At 37.4% G+C, this 25,331-nt stretch overlaps 1 protein-coding gene and 1 non-coding gene across 3 annotated transcripts in view; one reads left to right on the forward strand and one right to left on the reverse strand.

Moving 5' to 3' along the window:
- Positions 1-65: 65 nt before the first annotated feature.
- LOC664202 (monocarboxylate transporter 2) overlaps positions 66-25,331 on the reverse strand; it is a 40,583-nt gene continuing 15,317 nt past the window's right edge. Inside the window, exons 2-9 of one of the 2 annotated variants that reach the window (XM_970215.5) lie at positions 23,444-23,663; positions 7,146-7,298; positions 6,950-7,099; positions 4,359-4,692; positions 1,749-2,031; positions 1,528-1,702; positions 1,213-1,482; positions 66-1,165 (exon numbers count right to left, since the gene is read on the reverse strand). In XM_970215.5, coding sequence (XP_975308.3) covers positions 678-1,165; positions 1,213-1,482; positions 1,528-1,702; positions 1,749-2,031; positions 4,359-4,692; positions 6,950-7,099; positions 7,146-7,298; positions 23,444-23,663 — 2,073 coding nt within the window. In that variant the 3' untranslated portion in view covers positions 66-677. The remainder of the gene's footprint in view (positions 1,166-1,212; positions 1,483-1,527; positions 1,703-1,748; positions 2,032-4,358; positions 4,693-6,949; positions 7,100-7,145; positions 7,299-23,443; positions 23,664-25,331) is intronic. The other variant, XM_015982800.2, reaches the window with a different exon arrangement.
- On the forward strand, positions 9,396-10,129 carry LOC103313979 (uncharacterized). Its single transcript, XR_010334570.1, has 3 exons — positions 9,396-9,502; positions 9,578-9,715; positions 9,921-10,129. It is a non-coding gene; the product is annotated as an uncharacterized LOC103313979 (transcript).

Here is a 25,331-nt window from a genome sequence, read left to right on the forward strand (position 1 = left end):
CTGTACCGTGTTGCCGGCCATGTTCATAAGATGGCGCCTGTCCCTTTAAAAGCGAATAAAACACGTTCAAAGAATCTCTTTATTCGCATCTAAATAAATAATGCAACAATCAATTTAATAACAAATAAATTATAACAAAATTTCAACAGATTACAAATTCAATCAATAAAGAATCGGCTTTTATAAAATATAAAGCGACAATTAATTATTCTATTCAACTTTAATGTTTCGCTAATGTTTGTTCTAGAGTAAGTGTATTTTGTTCCCACGATAAATTCTACTATAGTACGTCTAGATTCGTCATAAAGTGGTCACAACCATAGTGTATTGCTATAAAATCTGGTCAACAGTTTAAATATTAGTCAAGACGATTGACTTTTGCTTGTATTAAAAGTGACCCGAATTTTTAAAATGAGGGTAACTAAATAATAAAATAACGTGTCCTTTAAATTTTAAAACTCGGGGCCAGTGGATTATAGATATGTCTGGTCGTCTTAAATCGAGTCGCTTTTAGCACAAACGCAAGGCAAGAATTTGAAATACATTAAAGAACACTCGTTTCCAGCCACCGAAGTTTCGCTTTTTAGGTACAAAGTAATCTAAATTGGATAATCTACTCCTCACAAATCCACGAACGAGTGACTAAAATGACTAGAATTAGCACCGGAACCGTTACGTTACACCGAAGTGGTGATTTGTTCGATAACTTGAACGTTCCTAATTATCGGCCTCCTGTACGAGCCGCAATAATCCCATCGCGCGAGTCCTTCAGGAACACTTTTGCTGGGCCGCAGCATGTTCCTGCTTTTGGGGTTGGTCAGTCGCACGTAATCGTGATAATGCACCGGATATTGGTGGTAGGGCGATCTGTCGATGTTGGCGGCGTAGCTGAGACTTTTCGGCAGGTAATGGTGGCGCAGCGAATGCCGGTGGAAATCGCTTCGATCCATGTGCCCGTAATTGAAAAGCCGCTCGTAGTGGTTGGCGCTTTGTCGACAGAAATTGTACGGTTGCAGGTCGGGCGTGCAGATGTTGTTGTAATTAAGGGCCAGGTTGCAAGCGCACTCGTTCAAGTTGGCGATATTGCAGCCGTTCAGGTTGCAATTATTGGTGTTGCTATTGATGTGGTCTTTGCGGGTGCCGACCAGAAACATTAAACTGGCGCCTGCAAAGCTCAATCAATTATTTCGGCGGCGGGGTTCGCATACGTACCGACGATCGTCGTCACGAAACTGAAATAATACCCTGCTTTGGGATAAGTTTGATTAATATAACCGGTTATGGGGATTCCTAAAAGCACAGGAAGGGACTTAGCACCTTGGATAAAGCTCCAAGCTTTGGTGAAGTGGCGGCCGCGCACTCGCTCCAAAGCAAACATTTTCAGAGAGTAGGTGTAGCCCCCGAGACAAGTGCCATACAGCCAGACAAACAAAACGTACCCGTGGTATCCCTGAACGGCACTTAGCGCCAGAAGAGACACTCCTGAAAGTTTTTATCGCACCACAAACACGACTCACTGTAACTTACCGATCCCTACCATGGCCGCTTGACACAAATATTGCCTGGAAATTAAGCACTGCGAGCTGGGCCTCACAGTCACCAGCCCAAATCCGACGCAGCCTAAAGCTGACGCAAACCCCATGAAAGTTTGTAAGAGAACTAAAGCACTGTCTTCTAATCCCTCCTTATACCCCTGGTACACCTAAATGGCCAAGATTAGGTCGCGTTTGAACGAATTACAAACTTACAAGGTAGAAAACGGGGGCGTAAATTCCTAACGCAGCGAAAGCGCAAGCCACCATCAATACCCGCAATCCGCGACTTTTCAGCGGCGTGAAATCGAACATTGGCGGTTTCTTAGCTTTGGCGTGCGTCTTCTTTTCTTTCATTTTTTTGCGTTGATTTTTTAAATGTGTAATGGCACGTCGCTGCGGGTGGTACAAATTGGCCGATCGGTAGACAACAGGGAGAAAAAATGCGAGGGAGAGTAAACCGGTGATGGCTTGCAAGCCTAATCTCCATCCCAGTTTCCTGAGAAAATTACAATAAAGATCGAACGCTATGATACGAAAATAATCGGCTATAAATTGAATCAAAATCGTAAAGAGTGTTTACTGTTGCTTCAGGTCATCAAAACTGTACGATACGATCGACGCAAGTGTCAATAAAATTCGTAAATTCAAAATCTGGAGATTGTGATTGCGTGTTAGTCACATCCTCTGGCTTGTTTGCTCAAAAGAAGGATGTGGTCAAGTAATGGGTAAAAAACGCCCTGTAAATTTCCCAAAGTCAATTTTAGCTGTCAGCAGTGATTGATTACATATTATTTGGGAAGTGTTGGAGCAGAAGCTGGTCAAACTCAGCCAGATATCTTACCAAAACTACTATAACTAGAATTCCAGTAAAATTACTAAAATTGTTACTTTAAAACTGCTCCAAATATTCTAAAACCAAATTTGTACGTTTCCCACAACAAATATTCATTAAATCTTATTAAAGAGCCGAAACCTCATAAATTTTAATATTTCATGTACCGGTGCTCAAAAACCGGAGCACCACCTTACTAGTGGGTGGTAGAGAGTTGCTTACATGTAAAAATAAAAATAGTAAAAAAATTCTTTGTATTAAAGTTATTGATAAATAACGAATTTTATAAATGTCTAACAGCCGTGACCTCAATAGAATTAGATAAACAAAAAAAAACAAATTATTTTTGAAATGGTTTCCTAGGAAATAATTCCCAGTGTTGGCACATCGACAAATTGTGTTATTTTTTTGATGAATTTAATTTTTTTGAATTGAAAAAAACTGCTAAAGTCTCATAGTAAATTCAATAGTTATTTATTTTACGAGTGGATTATGAAACGAGTGCGCTTGCTCACGAGTGGGACACTTCTCACGAGCTTTATAATGGTATTTCGATCATGTGTGATATACGACATTTTATCTATCTTATCGTATTTTTTATATGGTACCATTGTATATTATACCATTGTTTTCAATCAAATTTCTCTCAAAAGAGAGATAAAGCTGTCAGATTTAGCTTTATCTCTCCTGTGAGAGAAATTTGATTTCTCTCACCGAAAACAATGGTATAAAGAACCTGTAAGATATTATTATTATATTATTATATTATAAGTGAGAGAAATGCATTATATGCGAGTGAGAATTTTGATTCACGAGTGGGCTTCTTGCGCTTCTCACGAGCTTTATAATGGTATTTTGATCAAGTCTGATATACGACGTTTTATCTTACCTGCATTGTAAAAAAATCCAAGAAATTCAAATAAATATCCGCCTGTAAAATTAGCATAGTTCTATGTACCAATTTTCGTAGTGATCTGTGTTGATATAGTTATTGTATTCCTCAATTTTGCCCAGATTTACTCAATTGTGTGTAGAACTGACAGCTTTATCTTTCTTGTGAGAGAAATTATAATTTTTTTTATTATTATTTATTTTTAATTTTATTGTTTATTTTATTATTATTTATTATTATTTATTATTATAATTATTGATCGTTTTGTTAGGGAACGATTACTTGGTGTAAAACTTAAAAACGTTAAAAAATAATAAAAATTGAGAAAGTTAACAAAATAAGTTTGTAGCTGCAGATTTTTTAAAATACGACTTTAGGAAGATTTTTCCTGTGCTTCTCAGCAACGTACCACTCAATTGGTGCGCCAGTTTTTGAGAATTATGAGATATTGTAGTGTGAAGATCACGTCGAATAAGTAGGTAAGAGTAGTTTTTTTTGAGGCCCTATGTTGTCTTCATGTAGGTATTAGCATTTAAAAACATTGAGTCAGTTTGCAAAAATTGTTATCTTTTCAACAGCAATGTCAACCGATTACAAAGGAGAAAGCCATTACTAGTTTTGTGTTTACGTCGAGTTTTCGACTTTAGCAAACGACTGAAACTTTGCTCCGACTTATCGATTAGACAAAAAGAACATCTTTATTGGATGTTGTAAGTCAGAGAAGCAACAGTGGCTACGTTTGTGCAAAAACACTCCTCTCCTGTGTTTATTCAAAATTGTAACCCAACCATAACACTTTGTTTATATTTATTATCCTAAATCAATATTTACTCGACTGGAATGTAATGCTTATTAAATACAAGATGTTGATCCTTTTTGTTAACTTGTTATTTCAATTGGATCGAAACTTTTTATCCGAAGTCTGTTTTCGGACGGCGAGAAAACCCGTCCCGAGTGTCACTTGACTAGATTAAAATTTCAGTCGGCTCGAAAGCCGACATGTAACCAATAGTCTATGCAATTGTTCGATTGACAATGAAAGTCCTCAGCCGACAAAAGAGTCAATTAGTGTCACAAAACTCATTAAAAATTTCAGTACCCCACTGCTTCTTTATAAAGCACCGAAAACAAGGCGATCCCGACCCCGGCTCCGGCTTGCGCCACCATTTCCACGAACTCTCTCCTCCGCTTGAAATAGTGGCCCAGCATCAGCCCGGAAGTCTCCCGGACGACTCCGGCGCCCAGGCCCAGCACCAGCCCGTAGCTGAGCAGTGCCTGGTGGAACTGTACGGCAAAAGACGTAAAAAGGCACGCCAGAGCCGTCACAAGGCCCCCGAACGCGGCCGCCAATCTCGTGGACTTTCTTCGGCAAACGGCCACAATTAATGGAGCGGTCAGAAAAGAGATACACAGGCACAAAGCTCCCAACCAAGCTGCAACAAAATGAGGATTTAAATACAGGACTGAGGGGAGAATGTGGCCGCAATCTTTCCATGCCTTCGAGAAAAAAACACATAAATGCTCGGCTGTAGCCAATCATCATAGGTTGGAATGCAACGTGTTATTATGATAATTTTTATTATTATTGGGTGTGCGCGGTTAATGGATCGAAATGGGTGGTTGTGAACTGGAATGCTTGATGACTCAAAACACTTGCGAATGTGGAAAGGCGATAATTAAATCACAGATGGTTTAAGTCCGATTTCTCGTCTAAATTCCGGGTTTTATGAGCGTTGTTTTGATCAAAGCGAAACGGTGAATTGACCCGACAGATGCATGTAATTTGATCACAATTAATTCTAAGAAATGAAGTGATCTATTCAGACCCTCATCCACCGCTATCTAGGTGTCTTGTGCGTGATACTTAATTCCTGCTGATAACAAAAGGTCCAAGGCTTTGCCGCACACGCAGTCTTTGCTAATTGAAATTGTCGACAAGAAACCAAACAATCTGAGGTGTTCCTTAAGACACTATTAATCAATTGGGTTTAATTATTTTTCTAATCAACTGTAGCTTTTCAATTATCTGCATACAGTTTTAAATTTGAAGCAATAAAAAGTTCGGTGAAAAATTACCGAAACGTCAAGTAAATTAATAACTTTTTGAATGCATTATTAATGGACACACAAATCAACAACTGTTAAAAATATCTCATTTTTTAATTCAACAACGTTGCCTCGTCATGCGATTTTTCATTATTAATAATTAAAAAGTTTATTAATTTAGGCAGTTAGAGATCCAATATCCTATTCCCACAATTAGGGCCCCAATTAATTATTCATTACATTTGAGGCAAAGTATTTAGAGTTCCAAACCCCAACTAATATTTGGTTGATAATCAAAACAACTAAACCTTTTATTAAAAATTGGAAACACTATTTATATTTGTGCGAGACTGACATTCGAACAGATATTTTAATATTTCGCATTTTTATGAAAACGTCACTCGGAGCGAAAAAATACGATTTGACGCATACATATTTTACAAACAGTGAACAAATAAATCTCCCTTTTTTTAATTTAAACTCTGGAAAATTCAGGCTAGAGTTAAAGCTGCACCGGACATGTGGTTATAGATTAGTATCGTTAGATAAAGTGACGTTGATATAGATTTTATAGGACAATGTTGCTCTGCTATAACTCTCCAATTTCAACATAAAACTGCAAAAATATACTATTAACGGACGGCACAACGAACGGAAAGCTGTATAAAATAGTTAATTGTCTAATACTGCCAACAGCCAGCATTTCATAACGTTAATGTGAATAAGTGGTCGTAATATTTTGCAGCGCTGAAGTGAAATTTCCTGTTTGCATTCTGTTTTACAAATATTTGGAAAAACGTCAATCCTGGGGCGGCTTAAGCCCATTTTCCGCCTTACCTTCAGCTTTCGGTGAAATACGGTGTATTCTACATTTGATGATGTCTAAGCAACCAGTAATAATAATTATTGTTTCATTACCATTTTTGATTAAATTGAAATCGAGGATCATTAATGGTAAAATATCGATAGCTACAGTAGCATTTAAAAATGTTAATAAATTCCAGGTAAACCGATATCTTATTATTCGGATCGTATTTCTCATTTTTTCTGGAGTTATATATGTCTTAATAAATTTGTACCTGCCTTTCAAACACGAAACCAAAGCGGACATAAATAAATTCCAAGCTGTCAATTCATGAAGAATGAAGAAACATTGTTTCCTCACTTACTCGTCATGTCTGAAAGTGCCTTTAGTCACGATATCATATTCCAATTTAAACTGAAAAATGGAGTGGACTTGTAAAGTGCTATTATGATAAATTCACTCCTGACATTTCGTAACATCATACCTTGATAAAATCAAATTAAAAAAGGATGCTCGTGTCTAGTAGTACTAAAACCAATATCTGGGCACTTTATATTCAATCACCATTTAAATCAAAATCCAAATAAAAAATAGCCATTAGCGCCGACTTTCGTTACGCCACTGTCGTTCATTTGCACTTTTCCAAGTTTAATTAATTCAAACGGGGCGTGGTTGCAGTATTGAACCGCCTATTAACCGTTACAGCATCCATATGTGTAGAATTTCGTAACTCTTTAGTTAATAGCATCACCAGAAAATAACTATCAGCATTCCATTGTCTTTAAATCGCCGGAGCTCAAGGCATGTAACGATGGGCAAACAAACAAGAACTTCCTAACCAGTTGCCATCACGTAGAAATCTTTGTCTTGATTTTTCCTAATGAGGAACTTCATGGTATACAAATACAGCAGTCCGAACGCCAATTGGAAGCCGGAGGTGAGAAGGTGGGCTAAGAAGGCAGCTCCGCACACCAACCAACCCCATCCTCCTGCAATTTTCTCCAGTGAACGGTTTCGCCTCCTAATCCCGCTTACCTTCAGGGTAGTAGTGCTGCTTAATAGTGGCCGTATCGACGTCCCTCCGTCGAAGTGCGGGCACGTTTCGATGCAATGAATGCAATTCTCGGTCGCAAATAACAGGAAACGAATCTTCGTCTTCCGGCGGCCGAGGGAGAGGCGTGCTGCGGTCTGGAATAAAAAACGACGTGGAAACACTAGCCATGATTTAAGAGCGGACTTTATGGCCCAAAGTTAAGGAAATTATTAATAGAATCAAACATGACACGACATAAAGCCCTCCCGATCGTAAATTTATTGTAATACCGGACTCCGTTCGGTGCTTTATGAGAGCTTTATTTTCGATGGACGAGTTTATTAAATTTTTTTCTATTATATTCGGGTTTACAGCGTTTTTATTGGCACTAGATCGAGGTATTTGGCCAGGCTGTGCCGCCCAGACTGAATTAATACGCAATTAGAATGGAAGAGATTTGCTCTCACTGCGATATTATTATTTATTAATTTTTCCCTAAAAAATTAAAAAGAAAAACCCTTCTTGTCTTATTGATCCAGCCTGCCCTCAATAAAAAATTGATAATTGGAGGAGAAGAGGAGAATTAAAGACAAATCATCAGTTTTTCCTTCCCTTTTTAAAAGCTTTATTTAACTTGCTTTGTTGTGTGTCTGTCTGTTTCATATTTTTGTAGCCAAATTTGAAAGGATCCCGTTGTCCCAATGAATTGAAATTTTGCATACTTACGTAATTTGCGTGACAATGCAACTCTATGTGGTTAAATACCCCCTAAAGGGGCTAAACAAGGTTTTAAAGCTTTAGCTTTTATTAATTTGTAAGCAAAAATATTCTCCTCTGATAGAAAAACATTATTTTTGCTTTTTAGTGCATTTTTCAAATAAAAGCTTTTTTCTAATTTTTTTTTATTTCTTAATTTAATAAATCGATAGTTATATGAGTACGTCGTCCCGTTCCGGTGATTTCGAGCCAACTCTCGAAATTATTTAATTATTTTAGTGGGGATTTGGTGACCCAATCAAGGAGCGCAATCCTTGGGGAAACGGCAGGAGCGAATGACTCGCCCGAGGGCGATTTAACTATAACGTGTCAACGTTTTTGTGCTAATAAAATCGGCCCTAATCGAATTACATCTTTCTAGTTCTTGTCAATAAATAAGGTAGCCCATATCGCATTACGTGCAGTAAAATTGGATTATGTCAGTATTCCGGTAAAAGGGTTGAAATATTAAATTTCGCTGCGTGTAGTAGAATAGCAGGAACGTTATCTTTTGTTTTTGTGATACAATGAACCGGGTTAGACGTCCGTCTGTTCCTCTCTTTATTTATGTTTTTGGCCAAAAAACGTTTAGGGGATTTTGAGCGTGACATGTTATTATAAATAGACGTCCATTTGGGAAAAATCGTTCGTTACATATCGTCTAATTGGTTTTGTTAAATTTGAGAGCGGGTTTTGTTGTTTCCAGGTCGCACGGAAATGATCTAAACTTCTATTTGTTTGGAATGTTTTGGTATTGATTTAAAAGTTCCGTGCGACTTGTGAAAAGCCATTCAAAAAGACTTTCAACGAGGACTCCCACCAGTTTATTTTTGTCAAGATGCATTACTTTCGGAAAGTTTATGGGTATTATTGCCCCTGACAAAAAGTGAAACGCTGAAGATGGAGCATTTTAGCATCGGGTTATTAAATAAGCGTGTTGTGTCCTGTTTACAAGATCAGCTTCCGCTCGGCGATCATCCTCGAGGTGTGCTATTTAAAAAATGTCCAATGTCTCAAGTTTTGCGATTTGTTCCGGGTGGCTATTGTGCCTGTAGAAATCGGTCGGAAGATGGCCTTTGTGCCACTCCTTTGTTATACAAATGCCGCTTTTGTGCACGAAACGTCCTCTTTTGTAGCAGGACTCACAACAGATAGCAGTCATTCGTTCTTCACTCCTTACACGACTTTTCGTCCTAGATGTGTACTTGGCCGAACCGAAAATTTATTTCTATTGTTGCACATTTTTTCTCATTTAGGAAACATCAACTGTATATTGACCCCCATTTTAGCCAAATAACAACTTGGCAAGTTATGTCAATTTGTTACCCCTGAAGAGAAATTTGTTTCTCCAAAACTATTGAGAAAAGAAAAGTACCAATAAATGAAAAAAAGTTTAGTTTAGTTTTTTTATTTAATGCACCAATTTCCATTTGAGAAATGCCTTCTCATTTGCGTAGATACGGTTATAATAAATTCACATTAGGAAAAACAATTTAACACAAATGATAACAAATGCGTATATAAAGCCAACAGTACTGACTGTTTTTGAGTCAAAAAATGAAACTTTTACCAGTGTTACTATCATGTGTTGCACTTTGGGGACGTAAGTATTTTATGATTCAACACAATTTTGAACGAAAAGTCAAGAAATGATTATATTTAAATCCTATTATAATAGGTTTTTTAACCATGGAGGCTATGGAATGCTACAATTGCACTGGAACCGAGGATTGTAACAAAGATTCAGTGTTTGATGACACTGTTACCTGTGAGGGTATATGCATGTGGGGGACAATGTACACTCCAAATCAACCGCGTAAATATATAGTTATTAAGCGTGTTTTAAAATAGTGATTTAAAACACGTTGCTATGGAAAGCGTGTTTTAAAATAGTGAAAACACGTTGCTATGGGAAACGTGTTTTGAGATAGTATTTATAATCTAGGATTCAGGTGTTAAAAAAACAACAAATAAATTTATAAATTTTTATGTATTGCACGCTAGTGATAATTATTTTTTAGCCCTTCTTGGAGAGCGGTTCATGGCTTGTTACGAAGGAACAGAGGACGAGGCATACAAATACTGTTATAATTTGCAACAATTTCGTCAAGGGTTTTGTAATACATGCGACGACGAGGACCTTTGCAACTATCATTAATTGCAATTACAAAACGAAGCTTAACTACTGTCGTAACGCAACAAAAGTTGAAATAAAAACACGATTATAACAGACAGATTTTTAATTACCCTACCCAATGCTTATGGTAAACATTACTATTACCATTAGCTCATTTCTTTAGTTCAGTTATTAATAATTTTATTAACGCAAATTGTGTAAAAATTCATTAAATGCGATTATCAATAATAGTGAGATAAATATTCTCAGGTCAGTAAAACTATACACGACTTGCGTGATTTTTGCATAAAAATGTTGATACTGGTATGCTGATTATTATTAACTTGTATGTACTCATTTGTAAAGCAAAATATTTTATGGTCGAAATTTGAAAAAATTGCATCAACTGAGAAAATAATAGTAAAAGCAGTAACAATTTTTTAATGTAAATGATAAAAAATTGTAACTAAACTGCGACAAGGAGGTCGCACATCCACCGCAGTGGTTCGAATTCCCGAATTTCTGATCCAAAACTTCATCTCATTGAATCCGATTTCGATATATCATTTTTTATGGTCTCTCGTACTTCCACGGAAATGTTTACCTTGTTTTAGGCGTCCTTTTCGCCGTGTATTTCACGAAAAATGTCATCCTTTTCGCTGGAATAAACTATAAAAAATGATAAGTTCCCGAACAACTTTCCCATTATGTCGAACGAAAGCTCATAGTCTAGGTACATAATTAATACAACAGATCAAATTCTAACTCTATTGTGCACAACTTATCGTACGAAAGATACACATTAACTTTTTAGAGGCAAAAATAGAGCGGCTTTCCTCATTTTCACCACATGCTCACTACCACCGATATAATGGAATAAATGCCTTTAACAATCTGGAACAGTATGTGTCGAAAAAGTCTCGGATACTGTAACTTACCGCAAACCCCAGGTCATAGTTAACGGCCCATTGTCCCGAAAACTTGATTTTGCGTACTCTCGCAAGATCAGCTTTGGCAATCAAATAGAGCAATTTGTTGCTTCTGTTAAAATTGTACCAACACAAGTTATCAATAGCGTTATCGACTAACTCTATCTGTACTTCAGTTGACTGTCCTGTATAAATAAAAGCACTGAAAGTTGCGATTGCTGCAAGCGACGTGAGTCCTATTCTGAAATAGTATTCCTGTATCAATTGTCCCTAGAAAACATCACGCTAATGGGGCACACCAAAAAACAAATTTTACCGTAAATAGGTGAAAAATAATGCTTATACCGAAGAGACAACCCGCGAGAGAGAAAGCAGCAATCAAGTTTGATATCTGACTGAGTTTTTTACTCTCCATTCTATGATTAACAATCGAATAACAAAATTGTAAGTGGCATTACTTACAATAGAAATTCAATTTGTCTTTTGATACAAAATTTGAAGCGTCGTTCGACCTCGCTTTGAAACTCTTCATTGTCGAATAGATCGATGTCAGTGCCATAGTCACTGTGGCCGTCGATATGTGCCACATACGCGGCAAAAATAATGGCCTGTATCCGTACATGAAGGATGTAGTAAATGAGCAGATAAGACGGCGCTACCATAAGGTAGGAAAAACAAAAGTATATTAGTCGGTAAATTAGGTCTAAAACCTGGTAGTAGTTCGGAAAATAGTCCCGAAAGATCCGTAGTGCAAGAAAAACATTGACATCTTCTGAAACATTTTTAAGATAAAACGACCCAGCAGACAGACTTAGCACTAAATTGAAAATGCCAAAAGCCGTATATAGGAAAATTTTTCTCTTTATACTAGCTTGGACTTTCGCACCGGCGGTGTCAATTGCCCACAATGGCATATCCTCTTTTACATAGATTAGTCTAGATATAAATAAAACTGACCACACACACAACATTGGCTAAAATTTGAAAAACTGTAAACCCTGATTTCACATTTCTCTCAGGCTTACGTAAAAATTCCCCAAAAAAGCTGGAGTATAGCCTATTATTTCGCTATTACTCAGTACATACAGCATGAAATATGCTGTAACAAGTGTGAACACGACGTGGTATAGCAACATAATCCACAAAAAAAACCTCACGATTTTTGGATTAAAAATATCAACTGCAAAAAATTTCAAAATTTTAAGACAATCTCCTAAAATTCAATTAGTTATTAATTATTTGATTATTTGAACTACCTTCCATGGAAGGTCTGGGACTGTAGTCGCCATTTGTAAGACCAATCATGGTCTGTGTCTAAAATAAAGCAGAAAGTTTTTCCGGTAATTTCAGTTAATTGGTTGGTGTTTAACTTTGAGTCATCAAGCTTAATTATAGATAGGAAAAAAATTACATGACAACTTTGGACTAGCTATTTAAAGGACTAGACGTATGAGCTTTATAAACGAACTGAATAGTGAAACTTGGGAGAACCAAATTATGGAATTCGTTAATGCTTGAAAATAAATCTCTAAACGAAGAAACCTCTTTAATAAAATAGTTGAAATATAATAAAAATCGATCTTCACATTTGGTCGCATTAATATCTCGTCTAAGGTGATTAAAGAACTTCCTATAATGCTTGTTTGGTTGATGCCAGTATACAGGCGTTCGGCTTGTAGGTACAGTCACCATAAAAAAAAAGACAGCCCCTACTAACCGGGCCCGACTACAATCTTTTAGTTCATAAATTTCAATAAACAGGTTAGTCTAGACACCGTCCAGCTGGTTTATAAACTAGCCAAATGTATGTATTAAAAGTATCGCAAAAGTGTCATTCTTTTTGAACGTGACTGTACCTTTATTTAATATATTTTAAAGTCTTAAAACTGAATTATCTTGAAGGAATGTAAATGCAAGCCGAAACGACCACACAACGTTTATCAAAGTATGCAAGGCCTTATCATTTTAGCATGTTCCAGTGCAGAATGTAAGTTTTTTTCTTTTCGGTGTTGATACAATCGCTTAAGCTTGCAAAGAAATAAATCTTGCTTGTTAGCGGATAACATTCGTAGTTTGTCTTACTCTTAAAATATGGTGGAGATTAGGTTGAAAGTTTTTGATGCGTCTCACAAACGTCTGAGTGTTTTCACTCTTAATTAAAAATCAACGAAAGAATCAGTTAACAATTAATGCAATTTAGATGAAAGCCCCGAGCGCAAACAGGAGAATATCGAATTCTTTGACAGAGGAAAACATTTGGACAAAGCTGTTATCTATACTTAGCTCTCAGATTTTATAACGTTCTCCAACCGCAGGACGGTCGAGATCCCGGAAAAACACTGAAATTCTGTAACCGTTCTGTTTGATTTAAACTAAAATTTATGAAGCTGACGAAGTGCAACGTTGCCTCCAACGACTCCAATTAGCCCCAGCCTAACCAAATTTATGACTAATTAGATAAATCCATAACGGAATTATTTATTGTGGTCGTTATTGTTGTAATAATTAAAGGGCGAAAGAAAACTGTAATGTTTTCGGTATTTGTGCATAAATCAAATCCTGTCACTCACACCATGTTAGATTGGGACTTTCGGTCAATAATAACCGTAATTCATCGCCGATCCTCGGGCTAGATAATTAAAATTTATCGGCAATTATTTATTGTAATAGGTGAAGTGAAGTCATTCCTCTGCCCACCACAATCACAATGAAACTTGCCCCAAATGTTTGTCAGAAATTTCTAAGATTCTCTCGATGATTTACAAGCTATAAAATTGATTTTTAAACCAACTAATATTCCGACGTGAGAATTGCCAGAATTAATGGCCAAAACGAGATTCTAGTGCCCAATTTTTATGGGCCATCAATTTATTACTTCGCCGACGATAAAACGATAAAGTGTTATATCGCTGGAAAGCGGTTCTCTTTACTTTCCTCCAAATATTTTCTAAAACGACAATAAAATGAAACTAACACTTTACAAAAGAGGCAATGAAACTAGGATTTTGAGAACATTTTCTTCCGAAAAGCTGTAACTACGAAATTTTATTAGTGTTTTGAGACCTGGTTAAATGAGAACCAAAACACACTTAATTAAATGATACTTAAAAGTAACACATTTATTTTTTATTAGCTAGTGCCTATAAAATAGTAGCCATGTGACCGTAACAGTTTTCTGAAAATGGTCTCTTTTATTAGTCGGTCTCTGGCTCTTTATATTTTGTTTCAACTTTTTGTAAATACGATGTAACATCAACGTCGACTTAATGTATTATTTATTATTATTATTATTTTCTAACTTGTGTGACGTACAAAAGTTTTCGGCTCCTAGTGGCGTTCAATACCCAAACGACCCTTATCAGAATGAACCAGAAAGCTTCTGCTTAACAAATATTGCACAAAATAAAAACATTTTCATGTAATGGGTTTATTCCTTAAGATTATAACTTTTACAATATCTATCTACTTGTGAGGTACTTAAACTTCTCAACTGCAAAAATTAAATCTCAGGGTCTCTATTGAATGAAATCGAGCGACTGGCGTCCTAGAAATGTAGAGCTCTGACATGAAATGGCAGAAAAATTATGCAAAAAGAAACTAATAATAAGCAGTAACTTGACAAGGCTTAAATATTCATGATGGAGACTTAAATTAGTTATCGTCCTCAACACGAAATTTCCATTCCAAGTCTGCTTCCAACTCTAGGCGTAAATTCATGTTTTTACAGGGGGAACTTTGACAAAGGATATCAGATGTGAGCGTCAATAGATATGGTGTTTTCCCAACGAGCAAATTGAGATTTATTGTGAACAAGGTTTATGTTCAAATTAGACACAGCTTCCGTGATATATTATGAGACAACTATTGTTAACCAAGGCACAATAAATCACAGCGCGCAGATTTGAAACAATCAGATTTTTCACGAGACAAATTAGCATTTTTGGACTGTGTGAGGCCGATTTCTTTGGTAACAAATAAGCCGACATCGGGTATAACTCACGCTGTCGGTTAGTTCCAACTTTCGTGATCTATCAAACTGGATCCACTTTGTACGATCATTAATTTAAATTTAATCAGTGAATGCCGGGCTCTTAGTATGATTTTAGTACGGCCTTTGTAATGCATAATTTTGTTAGTTCGTGATACCAACTTAATATGAGCTTTGATAATAGATTGTTGGTGACAAAGATGCCGCCCGTGTAATAAATTTCTCCACACCGTCTAATAGCACGACGTTCCTTAATAAACACTAATGCAAAATTCTGATTTAATACGTCATAAATTCATTTCCACATACACGCAGCTTTAATTTTAATTTAAATTCCCAATAAAAAAACGAATTAATGAGGAAAATTGAATTCGGTAATTCTTCATAAAATTTCATCACCGCCGCTGCATTATTAAAGCGATCCTCGACGAGTTTTTCTGATATCTTACCATCTATAAATATTTCACTTTGTTACAAAACTGGAAGAAATTAATTAATAAATACACCAGAAGCGGTTGACGCGAAGAATGTTAAATACAGGGTGAATCAAAAAATTGCATCGCTGCAAACGGCGGTAACGGTTTGTGTGCTTTTGTGGTCGAGGCAGATTCTAGTTTATAACAATTTTAATTATATACCCTTCGATGGAAAATGGTTCGAATGCTTCACTAATTAGACAGCATTGCATGTGCCGACCTGTATCTGTCAAGCTGGAATTCGTCCAATCTAATATTTCTGGGGTTACATCTGGTTTTTCAAATCAGCTTGACACATCCAGCAATTAGCCTTTTTAACTAACATCATTTATTTCCATAAAAGTGACACTTGGCGCGAAACATGCACGTAACAAGTGTTACATTAATTTATTCCCAAAGGTACGAAATTAATTCTTTGAAAAAATAATCTGCAAATTGGCTGAATCCTGAATTAATTCCTTGCCCAATTTTTCTCTGCGATGTTGGCGGAGAACTCCCCAGACGCCTATAGGGAGCTCCTGCCAGCATTTGTCATATGTAATTTGAATGGAGCGCTAAAATTTATTCGCGTGTTTATTTATATTCTAGGGAAATTTAACAATGTGTTCCCTTAGGACATCTTTTTAGCAGTGCCGTGATTTATAACGGAGTTCATAACCAAATTATGCGCCACAAAGAAGACAATGTTCATTAGAAAACGCTTTAAATAACTACCTTCCAACTTTAGACACCTGAAATGAGAAATCTGACAATGCGTACGGTTTGACGAACAGAGAATGGATTAGAAAAGAAAATAAACCGAGTAATGTTAACGAAGGTTTAACTTGACGTGTGTCTACGATTTGTGTTTTTTTAAGTCATGAAGTGATGTAATCTTGATTTTCATCTACTGTTAGATGATTAACTGTAAAAAATGTTTTATGGCCGAGTTCAAGCATCAAGGTTCCTGTTGGATTATAATTAGGAAAAACTGACGTCCACCTCTGAAAAAACCCAAATTTGTCTATTGTCCTTCTGCTCCAATAACTCTCTTTTTTGCTCCTTCCAGTTTCGTGCCAGCGGACAAATAAAACTTCGTCGATTCTTCCCAGTGTTACATTTAGGGAAAAAATCTTGAAGCTGGTAATTAAATGTTGTTGCTCCAATGGCTTGTCAGCAGCAGGAAGTGTGTAAATCAAATCGATCAAACGAAAGGCGATATTTATAATTAAGTTTACAGTTTAGTAAAACCAATCAACATTATCTAGATCTCAATTTTGGTTCAAGTAATAGGCAATCGTCACGTACTATCGACTTATTAGATCTGATTTTGAAACGTACTGGAGGAAAAAACGATAAAATGCAGCTGTAAGCAGGCGATTACAGTTTCTACAATTGCGAAAAGCAGCTGCAGCTGCTAAGATTTTAGTTAAAATAAATTTAATTATGTATAACGTTTTAAAGCCTGCAATCGCCTGTAACATCTGTTGAAGCTCCCGCTCCCAATTTATTAATATTAATTGTCTCCTCATTAATTAAATTCAGGTATGAATGCCTGGCCTTGTTTATTACTATGAATTTGGCGTCTTGTTTACAGAAGACGTTTTGCGCGACAACACCTAATTACTCCCGCAAATGTTTACCCGTTTTTAATTGTGTTTGCTCGTAAAATTGTTAAGGCCTCTTTAATTTTTGTTCGGGCGTGACAAGTGAACATTCGTTGTTGTCACAAAATATTATTTATGTTTCTATTAACCGAAAACTCGGGATGCAATCAACAAATTGGGAAAGCACTGGTACTAAGCCGACAAGGGCCACACGAGTCCATGTGAGGCGCTATAAATCTCCCCGTTAATTTGCTTATACATAATGGGCTACAAATAAATTAGAAATGTTAATTATTTTTCACTCCTATTTTACCACAACACCTGGGCTATATTTCTCGGAGACGCCGGATTTGGGGAAGCCTCGAGCCGGTGATCAGGTTTTAAAAGCTCGGGCACGACATTAATCACGCAATATGTACTTTAATTAGCTGGTTTTGGGTGCCACTTTTTAATTTATCTGTTTGCGCTACGAATAAGCTACTCCCACGTATTAAACAGCACAAGATTTTGTTATTTCCCTTAATTCAAGCTTGGTTATTAAGTTATAAACCGTGATTAACATAATTAAGTCAATTTAAATCGGGCCAGTGTTTGCATAGTAATCGATAATTTTTAGTCCTTTAATAAAGGAAACTGGTTTATGAAAAATTACAGATCGCTCAATTTAATTGGGCTAAAAATATGAACAAGCCAGGGTTTTGACCTGTCTAGCTTTGAGGCAAAGTGGTGTAATTCAACCCTCGAGTTTAATTTATTTAAATAGAGACATTAGGTTTATGCCGGAACATCAAGAATGGCTGTATTAGTGTAATAATTCCAAAGTTTCTGTTTTAGTATCACTAAACCTAATGGCTTTGCAGATCAAAATCGTCTGGCAGTGATTTATCGAAAGCGTCTTATGTGATTTTTTGCGCGAAAAAACGCTTTAACCACTGAAGAATCATCAGTAGGAGAAAGGATTCCGTTTTCATCGTTTCAGGCAAGTCTATTCTCCTATTAAATGTAATCCCACCCCAGACCATTAGGGAATCATTAGCCAAAACAACTACCTCGAGGCTTGTTTCTGGTCTTCTGCACATTTGCTGTTTGTGTTAATTTATAACGTTTTGTTGATTATCAGAGTTCGGCTTTAACGAGCCCGCTATTCAGACGGTATCTTAATAGGGCAACCTGTATGACTTCTGGACGACTCAAATGTCGGCATAATTTCCAGGCCGAGCTTCAAATGGCATCAATAACAGCCATTGACACGCCGCTACCAACGTAATAATCGCTATAATAACTCCTCTGTCACCTACCCATGCATGAGAGATACATTTCGAAAATGCCTGATTTAGGAGAAGTTGAGCAAAGTTCCAGGAGGAGACACAAATAAATCATTTACGCCCCGATCATTTCACTTTTATGAGCACGGTTTATGGGGGACGGAAAACAATAGATTACAACAATAAAACTTTTATTAATAAATTCTGTCGAACATTTGGAAACGCTCAAACGGGAATTTTAATTGTCTCGGAGTATTTAATTTTCCAGTCATCGGGTTGAGAGAAACGGCGTCTTTGATCACAAACCTCAGTCGTTGTTAACCGAATAAAGTGCCAAACGAAATATTCACACTCTTTGAAGCCATGTCAAGAGACTTTTTGCAACTTTTATTAAATGCCTCAGTAGCTAATCCGAAAGTGTACTTAGTAGCGTTTATAACATGTAAGATAATAAAACGCCGCTGCGGTTACCATATCCACCCTCGCTAATACTGCAGGATCCCTCGGAAGTGCCGTATTTCAAAGGCTAACTTCGCCAGACTTTTACTTTTTAGCTGAGTTCGCTTTGCAACTTTACACCCAGAAGCGGCGCAATTTTGCCACCGAACTGACTAAATGTAAATAAAATCTCGGAAAGAAACTGAAATCCACCTGATCCTGAGTATGGAAATTCGGGCGCGGTTTTGTCGCATGCTCTGTGTACGGATATTTTGGTTCAAACTCGGTTACCTCCCAGCTTTCAATTTTTCAATTTTCCAAGGAGCAATTTAACATTATCAAAGGGAGAATCTTCGTGGCCTCACTCTCATCTTCCCAAGCGTAAAGCCCACTTTATTTAAAATTCAAATTAGATACTTGTGTATAATTTTTCGGAAAATCGCGTTGCGCATCATGTTATTTATCATTCAGCTCTAATAAATAAGTGATAAATGGCCAATAGTCCGGAAACTGTGAAAAAATAATAAAAAAGTATCTTGTCAATATCCAACGGCCTAAAAGATTAATGGCCTCCTTTTTGCTTATGTTTACTTTAAGTGGAGGGTTTTTATTTGGCTAATGTACCCCTATTGTCTCTATTGATGGATTAATTTTTCGACTATCAATTTTGCTTAGTGATAGATTTTGCGCAAAGTTGAAGCAACACTTTCAAATCAGGGTTCTTTACAGCCTCGTAGAAAAGAAATTAGGGCCAGTTATCCCAAAATAATTAGCCAATTATTTTGGTATTTGTTGGGTAACGAACCACCCTTGACCATGCGTATTTATTATATTAGTCCGACCATTATTGCTTCGTCCAGTGCGCAATTTTGCTATTCTGACGCAGAATATTGTGAATTTGTGAAGTAAAACGGGACAAAAGTGTTTATCTGAATGCTTTTAGTAATTGCTTTAAGGATTTCCCGTTTTGTTCCTTTTGAGAATAATTTGATTTTAATTAGTCGATGTACTTAAAAGCTTAAAGCAGATAATTCATCATTTCCGGTTCGTTGCCGAAGTTTTTTAATTGTTGGGCCCAACAATAATGGATTTTTATGGACACAAATCACAAGTTGCGTTTGAAAAACTCCAGTTCCAGCATCGATCCGGGTTGAGCCTTCCGATAAAGTCGGCAGGCGGCCCTTGCCAATCTGCATAAATTCGAAAATTGTGCAGCGGAATGACACGAACATGGAAATCGCCCCCAGAAGAGAAAACTTAATAAAGGGTTTGATACATGAAAAGGCTTTGATGGCACCCTTTTACCTGCCGTTTGAAGCATAATTAGAAAAAACACTTACCCCCTGCATACTTCATGTTTATTGGGGGCCTTGCAGCCCTGTTTATACGGTTCGATGCTTCAGGTTTTCCCCGTGTTTATTGCTCCCTGGTCGATTTTTCCTATTGTTTCTTTGTGAGCGCGTTTTAGATGGAGGTTTTATTAACATCGCTATTTCTCCAATTCTGCGCCCTTTGAAAAATACATCCTAACCACCTTGTGATCTCGGCGCGTCTCAAAAATTTATACTGTCTTGTTGCAAATTTATTCCCCTCTTTTGCAATGCAAAGAGTCAGGAATAACGCTGATTCCTGCTTGGTTGGGCGTTTAGCTCGAAATGTTGCATCAATAGGTGAAACGTTTTAATTAGGTTACGCTTTAATTTTGCTCGGGTAACGATCAATCATCACAAATGCATCGCTGGTGATTGATGCAGATGAAGTCCAATTCATGCCGAGCGTACGCCTCTATTAAGCCCTCGGTCATGAAAATTCCAACTACGCTGGTTCAATCAAACCATTATCGCTGATCGCCCTTCGAACATGCTGGTTGACACGTTCGGGGATTAACGTTTGGGATCGATCCCGATCCACTATTGAGCGCCAAATCCCAACAAACTTAAATAATTCTGACTTGGCAGTTGTTAGTTGACGCAAATTTATCCCACTGTGCCACTTCTAAATCTTGTACTTTAAATTAATCGGAAACACTTTGAGTGCCATTTTATGTCATCCCCTTAATAAACCTCAGCTAAATCGTCTCTTTGAAACCTCAGCCGCCTTTTGTCTCCAGCTCAGATATCGATTGCTTGCACATAAGTCATAATAAAGCAACACAACTACCAACTAAAATCTGTTTAAAAAATGCCCAAATCTGGTGGTTATTCCTAAATTAAAATAACTGAGAGAGCTGATGAGTGCGGCAAATTAACAAGTTGTTAATGAGACAAGAAGTCCCCTATTAGGAAAAGACGAGGTAATATATTTAATGCAGAATTTTAATTGTACGATTAATAATTGATTTATATCAAATCATAATTAATCCGAAACAGCGCTTCGCGCAGGCAAAACACGACTCAGACAAGCCTGTGCCGTATGATTTAATTAATATAAATTGCTCACACATCCTTTAAGCGTCAGAGAGTGTTTACTTTTAATTCACAATAACATTCAGCATGTGAAATAATGTGCTGCACGCAACTCATCTGAGCCAATCTGGAGCCTCGGGAGACAAGCTGTTCGGAACTTTGGCGATTTGTATGGAAAAACCCTTTGCAGAATGTTAAGCTCAAAAATGTTTGCTTTCTTTAATTTTCTCGCTGATGTGTTTTCTTCATTTCCATTGTTTAAAAGAGAGACGTACAAACAACTTTATTTTAACAAAGAACAGCGTGATGGCTGAAGCGATAATGTAAAGAGTTCGGTATTTGTTTAACGTTGTTTGCAAGCTTTTTCGTAGGCGTCTCGAATCGTTACAGGGATGCTACATTGCGTGATATTTATTTTCTGGAGACTGAATCAACGGGCGTGAAATTAAGTTTGTAAATACGAGACGTGTCTACCTGAATAAATCGATGTCGGCACGCCATAACTAACGCTAAAATATTATTAATCTAAATTTTCCGGACAATTTTCAACTTTGGTTAATGAAAATCTTCCAAGGCTCTTCGTCAGGGATTCGGATCCACCGCTGCATGCTCCAAACCACATCCAAGTGACATGTGTTGAGTCGGATGCTTAATTTACATTTATATGACTTCGAAGGAATCCTAACCAATTAATTATACATTAAGCCGCTAGAGAAGTCAAAATCATGTAGCATTTTTCCCTCACAAAAGCACCCGGCCATATATTATTCAATTTCTCTCTTTAATCATCGTTTTTGTTTAACTCTTTATTTCATGAACCAGCTAAAGCCGCTTTAACAATATAATTTGCCGTACTGGCTGGAGCAGCGCTGTTAGGCAATGATTTTTTAAAGCCCAATTATTTACTCTCATTCCAGATTTAATTAACTGCATTCGGCTCGAATCGAAACGCTTATTACCAGCTGGTTATTCAAATTTTGTATCGGAAAAAACGCACTGTTTTAGTGGGAAATTCCGCAATATCTTATTGACATTTATTTTCCGTTTAATGTCAGCTGTTTTCTTCCGAGAACGAATCAGATACGTCCCTAGGCCATTGGTCCAAATATGTACCACGGTTTCTTTTTTGCCAACATAAGTAAATATCGGGAAAATCTCTAATGCCATAATATCGCAATTCAATACAAGTCTGATTCAAGCTCAGTGTAGCTTACCCCGGAAGTAATTTGCCAGTCTGGATAGATTCCCAGTTTTCCATCGGGAAAAGATTATAACCGTGTTATTTCGAACGCAATTTCTTCCCGGCATACATGAATACCAAACTGAACTTTTAATTTTTTGAGTGACTCTCGAACAGGCATTTTGTTTCCTTCAGGACGATAAGAGGATTAACGTTTACGCATTCATATCATAATCATATTAAGAGCTCCAGCGTCTCGGCGCCCCAAAATCCCCACACGGAGAAAACGCTTTCCCTTTTCCCGATTTCAAGTGTTATTTTATCATGCCAGGCAATATCATCTCCTGAATAGTTTACAATAGAGCCGAATAAAATTCCGCTGATGTTGTAAAGCCAGTGCTTCCGTCTTATTTGCGATTTTTGATATTTCGACTTTAATTCCCACTCGTACCAAGCTTTAGTTGTAAACTGATAAAGCGAGAGCGAAACTACCACATAAAAGTATCTCGTTGCACTCGGCAGGGTAATAACGGAGGAAACGCGAACATGTGGAGGACTTAGTTTTAAGTTCATTGTTTACCCTCCTGATTTTATTGAGATCGAAATCGTCTCAACGAAAGCAACAAAATCGCGCGATCGAGAATCCGGTTCAGGCCGTAAAAAGGTGCCAGTAAATAATTGCACTTTTATGGGACATAAAAGCTAGACTGAAGTGGATTTCTACCAACAATAAAAAATTCTTCTGCTTCAAATCAGAAACAACTCAAATTTAAAAAAAAAAGAATCCGAAATTGAATGATGAAACTGATGACTTTAGTAAGCTTTTTGAAGAAGAAAAACAGAAGTTCCATAAACTTGAAAAAAATATAAGAACAACAAAGCTTTTTAATTTATTCCGTATGGCTTGTTAGAAATTTGGAATCCTTTTTCGACTGCTCGTCATTTTTTGAGGACGTTTCCAGCCATCTAAGGGGGATAAAATCATTCATATCTTTATGGGCGCGATTTATGCATGGCATCGAGCAGGTCAACTCAGCAGGAATGAATATCCTTTTGGTAGCAAACAGCTCGATAGCGATAAAAGCTGATACAAAGCCCTCGGGAAGGAAGCTTTTATGTAATACACGCCCGATATCTCAATAGTAAGTGTCACCTCGGTACCTTTGCATCCTGAGTAGCTGCTGAGCGAGGTAGTTCTGGTGGGCAAGGAGGCGAGCCGGCCGCGGCAGTGCGGGCAGGAATCGGCGCTGTTCTGCTCAGTCCTGGCCCACCTCGCCGCCACCGGCGGCGGCACGGGCGGCGGCGGCGGCGACGGACTGGCAGAGGGACTCGACCAACTTGGTTGTTCCACCACTCGGCTGTGGTTGACTTTCGAATTCATCTGCAAGGAAAACATCGTTTATTCTAAATAATTGAGTAAACAATGGCGTACGCGTTTCGAATTGGAGATTTACGCCGGGTTCGGGGAGGAACAGCTCGTTCGTGCCTCCTCGACGCATAAATCAGCGCCAAATAATAAATTTAGTCCTCTCCGGTGCCGGAACATGAGATACGGCCGCCATTTCCGGATCTCTACCTACACCGGAGCGGCTCTAATGCTTATCTCGACAGCGGTTCCTCAGATGACGACTGATTACATCGGAGTTCAATCTTAATTTTTTATTCAAAGTGGGGGTCAGAGGTGCTCGAAATTCTAATACCCAGCCTGGTTATTAATAAACGAAGTCTGAGATGTAGGTCGGCCAGGCTGACAAAATTTCCCCGATTCCGAAATTTATTCCATATTTAGGCGGTGTTTATCGAGACTCGACAGTGATTAGAATAAATTATTATTCCCTTGACACAATTAGGATGGTAAAGTATGCAGAAGGTGACTATGGCCCATAAATTTACATGCAACTCATCCCGAAATAGACGGCGGAATAAATCTAGGGTTATTTGCCGGTATTGTGGACTGTATTAAATTATTGTGAGCCTCAGAATGCTACTAGTTGAATTATATGTCGGCGGATGTTCCTTCTGCTCCATTTCTTCACGAATAAATAGACAGTAAATAAGACGCAATAGGAGGCACTATCGATTTCTGGAAAAAACTTGCAAGAACAGCCTCCAATAAAAATCAAATATCAATTATTTGGTCTCAAAGCATTAAATATTCAAATATTCACTTAAAACCATCATCCATTAGTAACGAAATATTTTATTCATAGATTGAAAATTGCATATTCCATCATTATTAATAATAATTAGTAAAGCAAATATTAAATTAAACCAATATTTTTGTTTCATTATCTGCGCTAATGATAATAGTTAATTGTACAATTTTTAAATTGGTGCAAACGCTGCACATTGGCGCACAAATTGGAACTCCGATCTGTTTTATTTTGCGTGTTCTACATGCACCGAGTAAATTCTTTCGTCGTTATCCTCTCCTGTCCCGTCTTCCCAGAATTCCTCAGGGATCGAGTGTTTGCTTGTTCCGGGTTTGTTGATATTTTGGCTACAAGTTGTTTCTCTAAAGCATCTCCATCTGCTTGCGCGTTTTAGATAAGTCAGGACGCGATAATCTCCTCCGTTCTTTGACCCTTTTTAAATTTTCAATAAAGTCAATTGACTTGCGTCAAGCGCAGAAAGTAGATTTCTGCCAACTTTAATGAACTCGACAAAAGAACAAAAGTTGGAGCTGCTAAATGTAAACGGAAAAGTGAGATGTCTGTTACAAGTTAAATTGACAACAGTTTATCTACTGCAACTTGGAACAACTTCCACTGCGACTCAAACAGTGATGGGTGATTGTGTCCCAATTCCCAAGGCATGAGAGTGCACAAGTTCGTCAGAATTTGACAGAAACTAATGCGGCACAATTAGGGAAGCATCACAGTGGAATTGAATAATACCAGGTGAAACATTAATTGGAATATCAACATACTTTCGATGGGGACAAGTTACTGTGTGCTTTTTCGGGGTGATTGTAAATTCCGTCTGGAGTATGTTAGTTTTATGGCAGCGTCCTAACGATAAACCCCCTATAAATTAGTCTGGGCATTGT

This window comes from Tribolium castaneum, chromosome 6 (genome assembly GCF_031307605.1).
Source record: "Tribolium castaneum strain GA2 chromosome 6, icTriCast1.1, whole genome shotgun sequence".
NCBI classification, from domain to species: Eukaryota; Metazoa; Arthropoda; class Insecta; order Coleoptera; family Tenebrionidae; genus Tribolium; species Tribolium castaneum.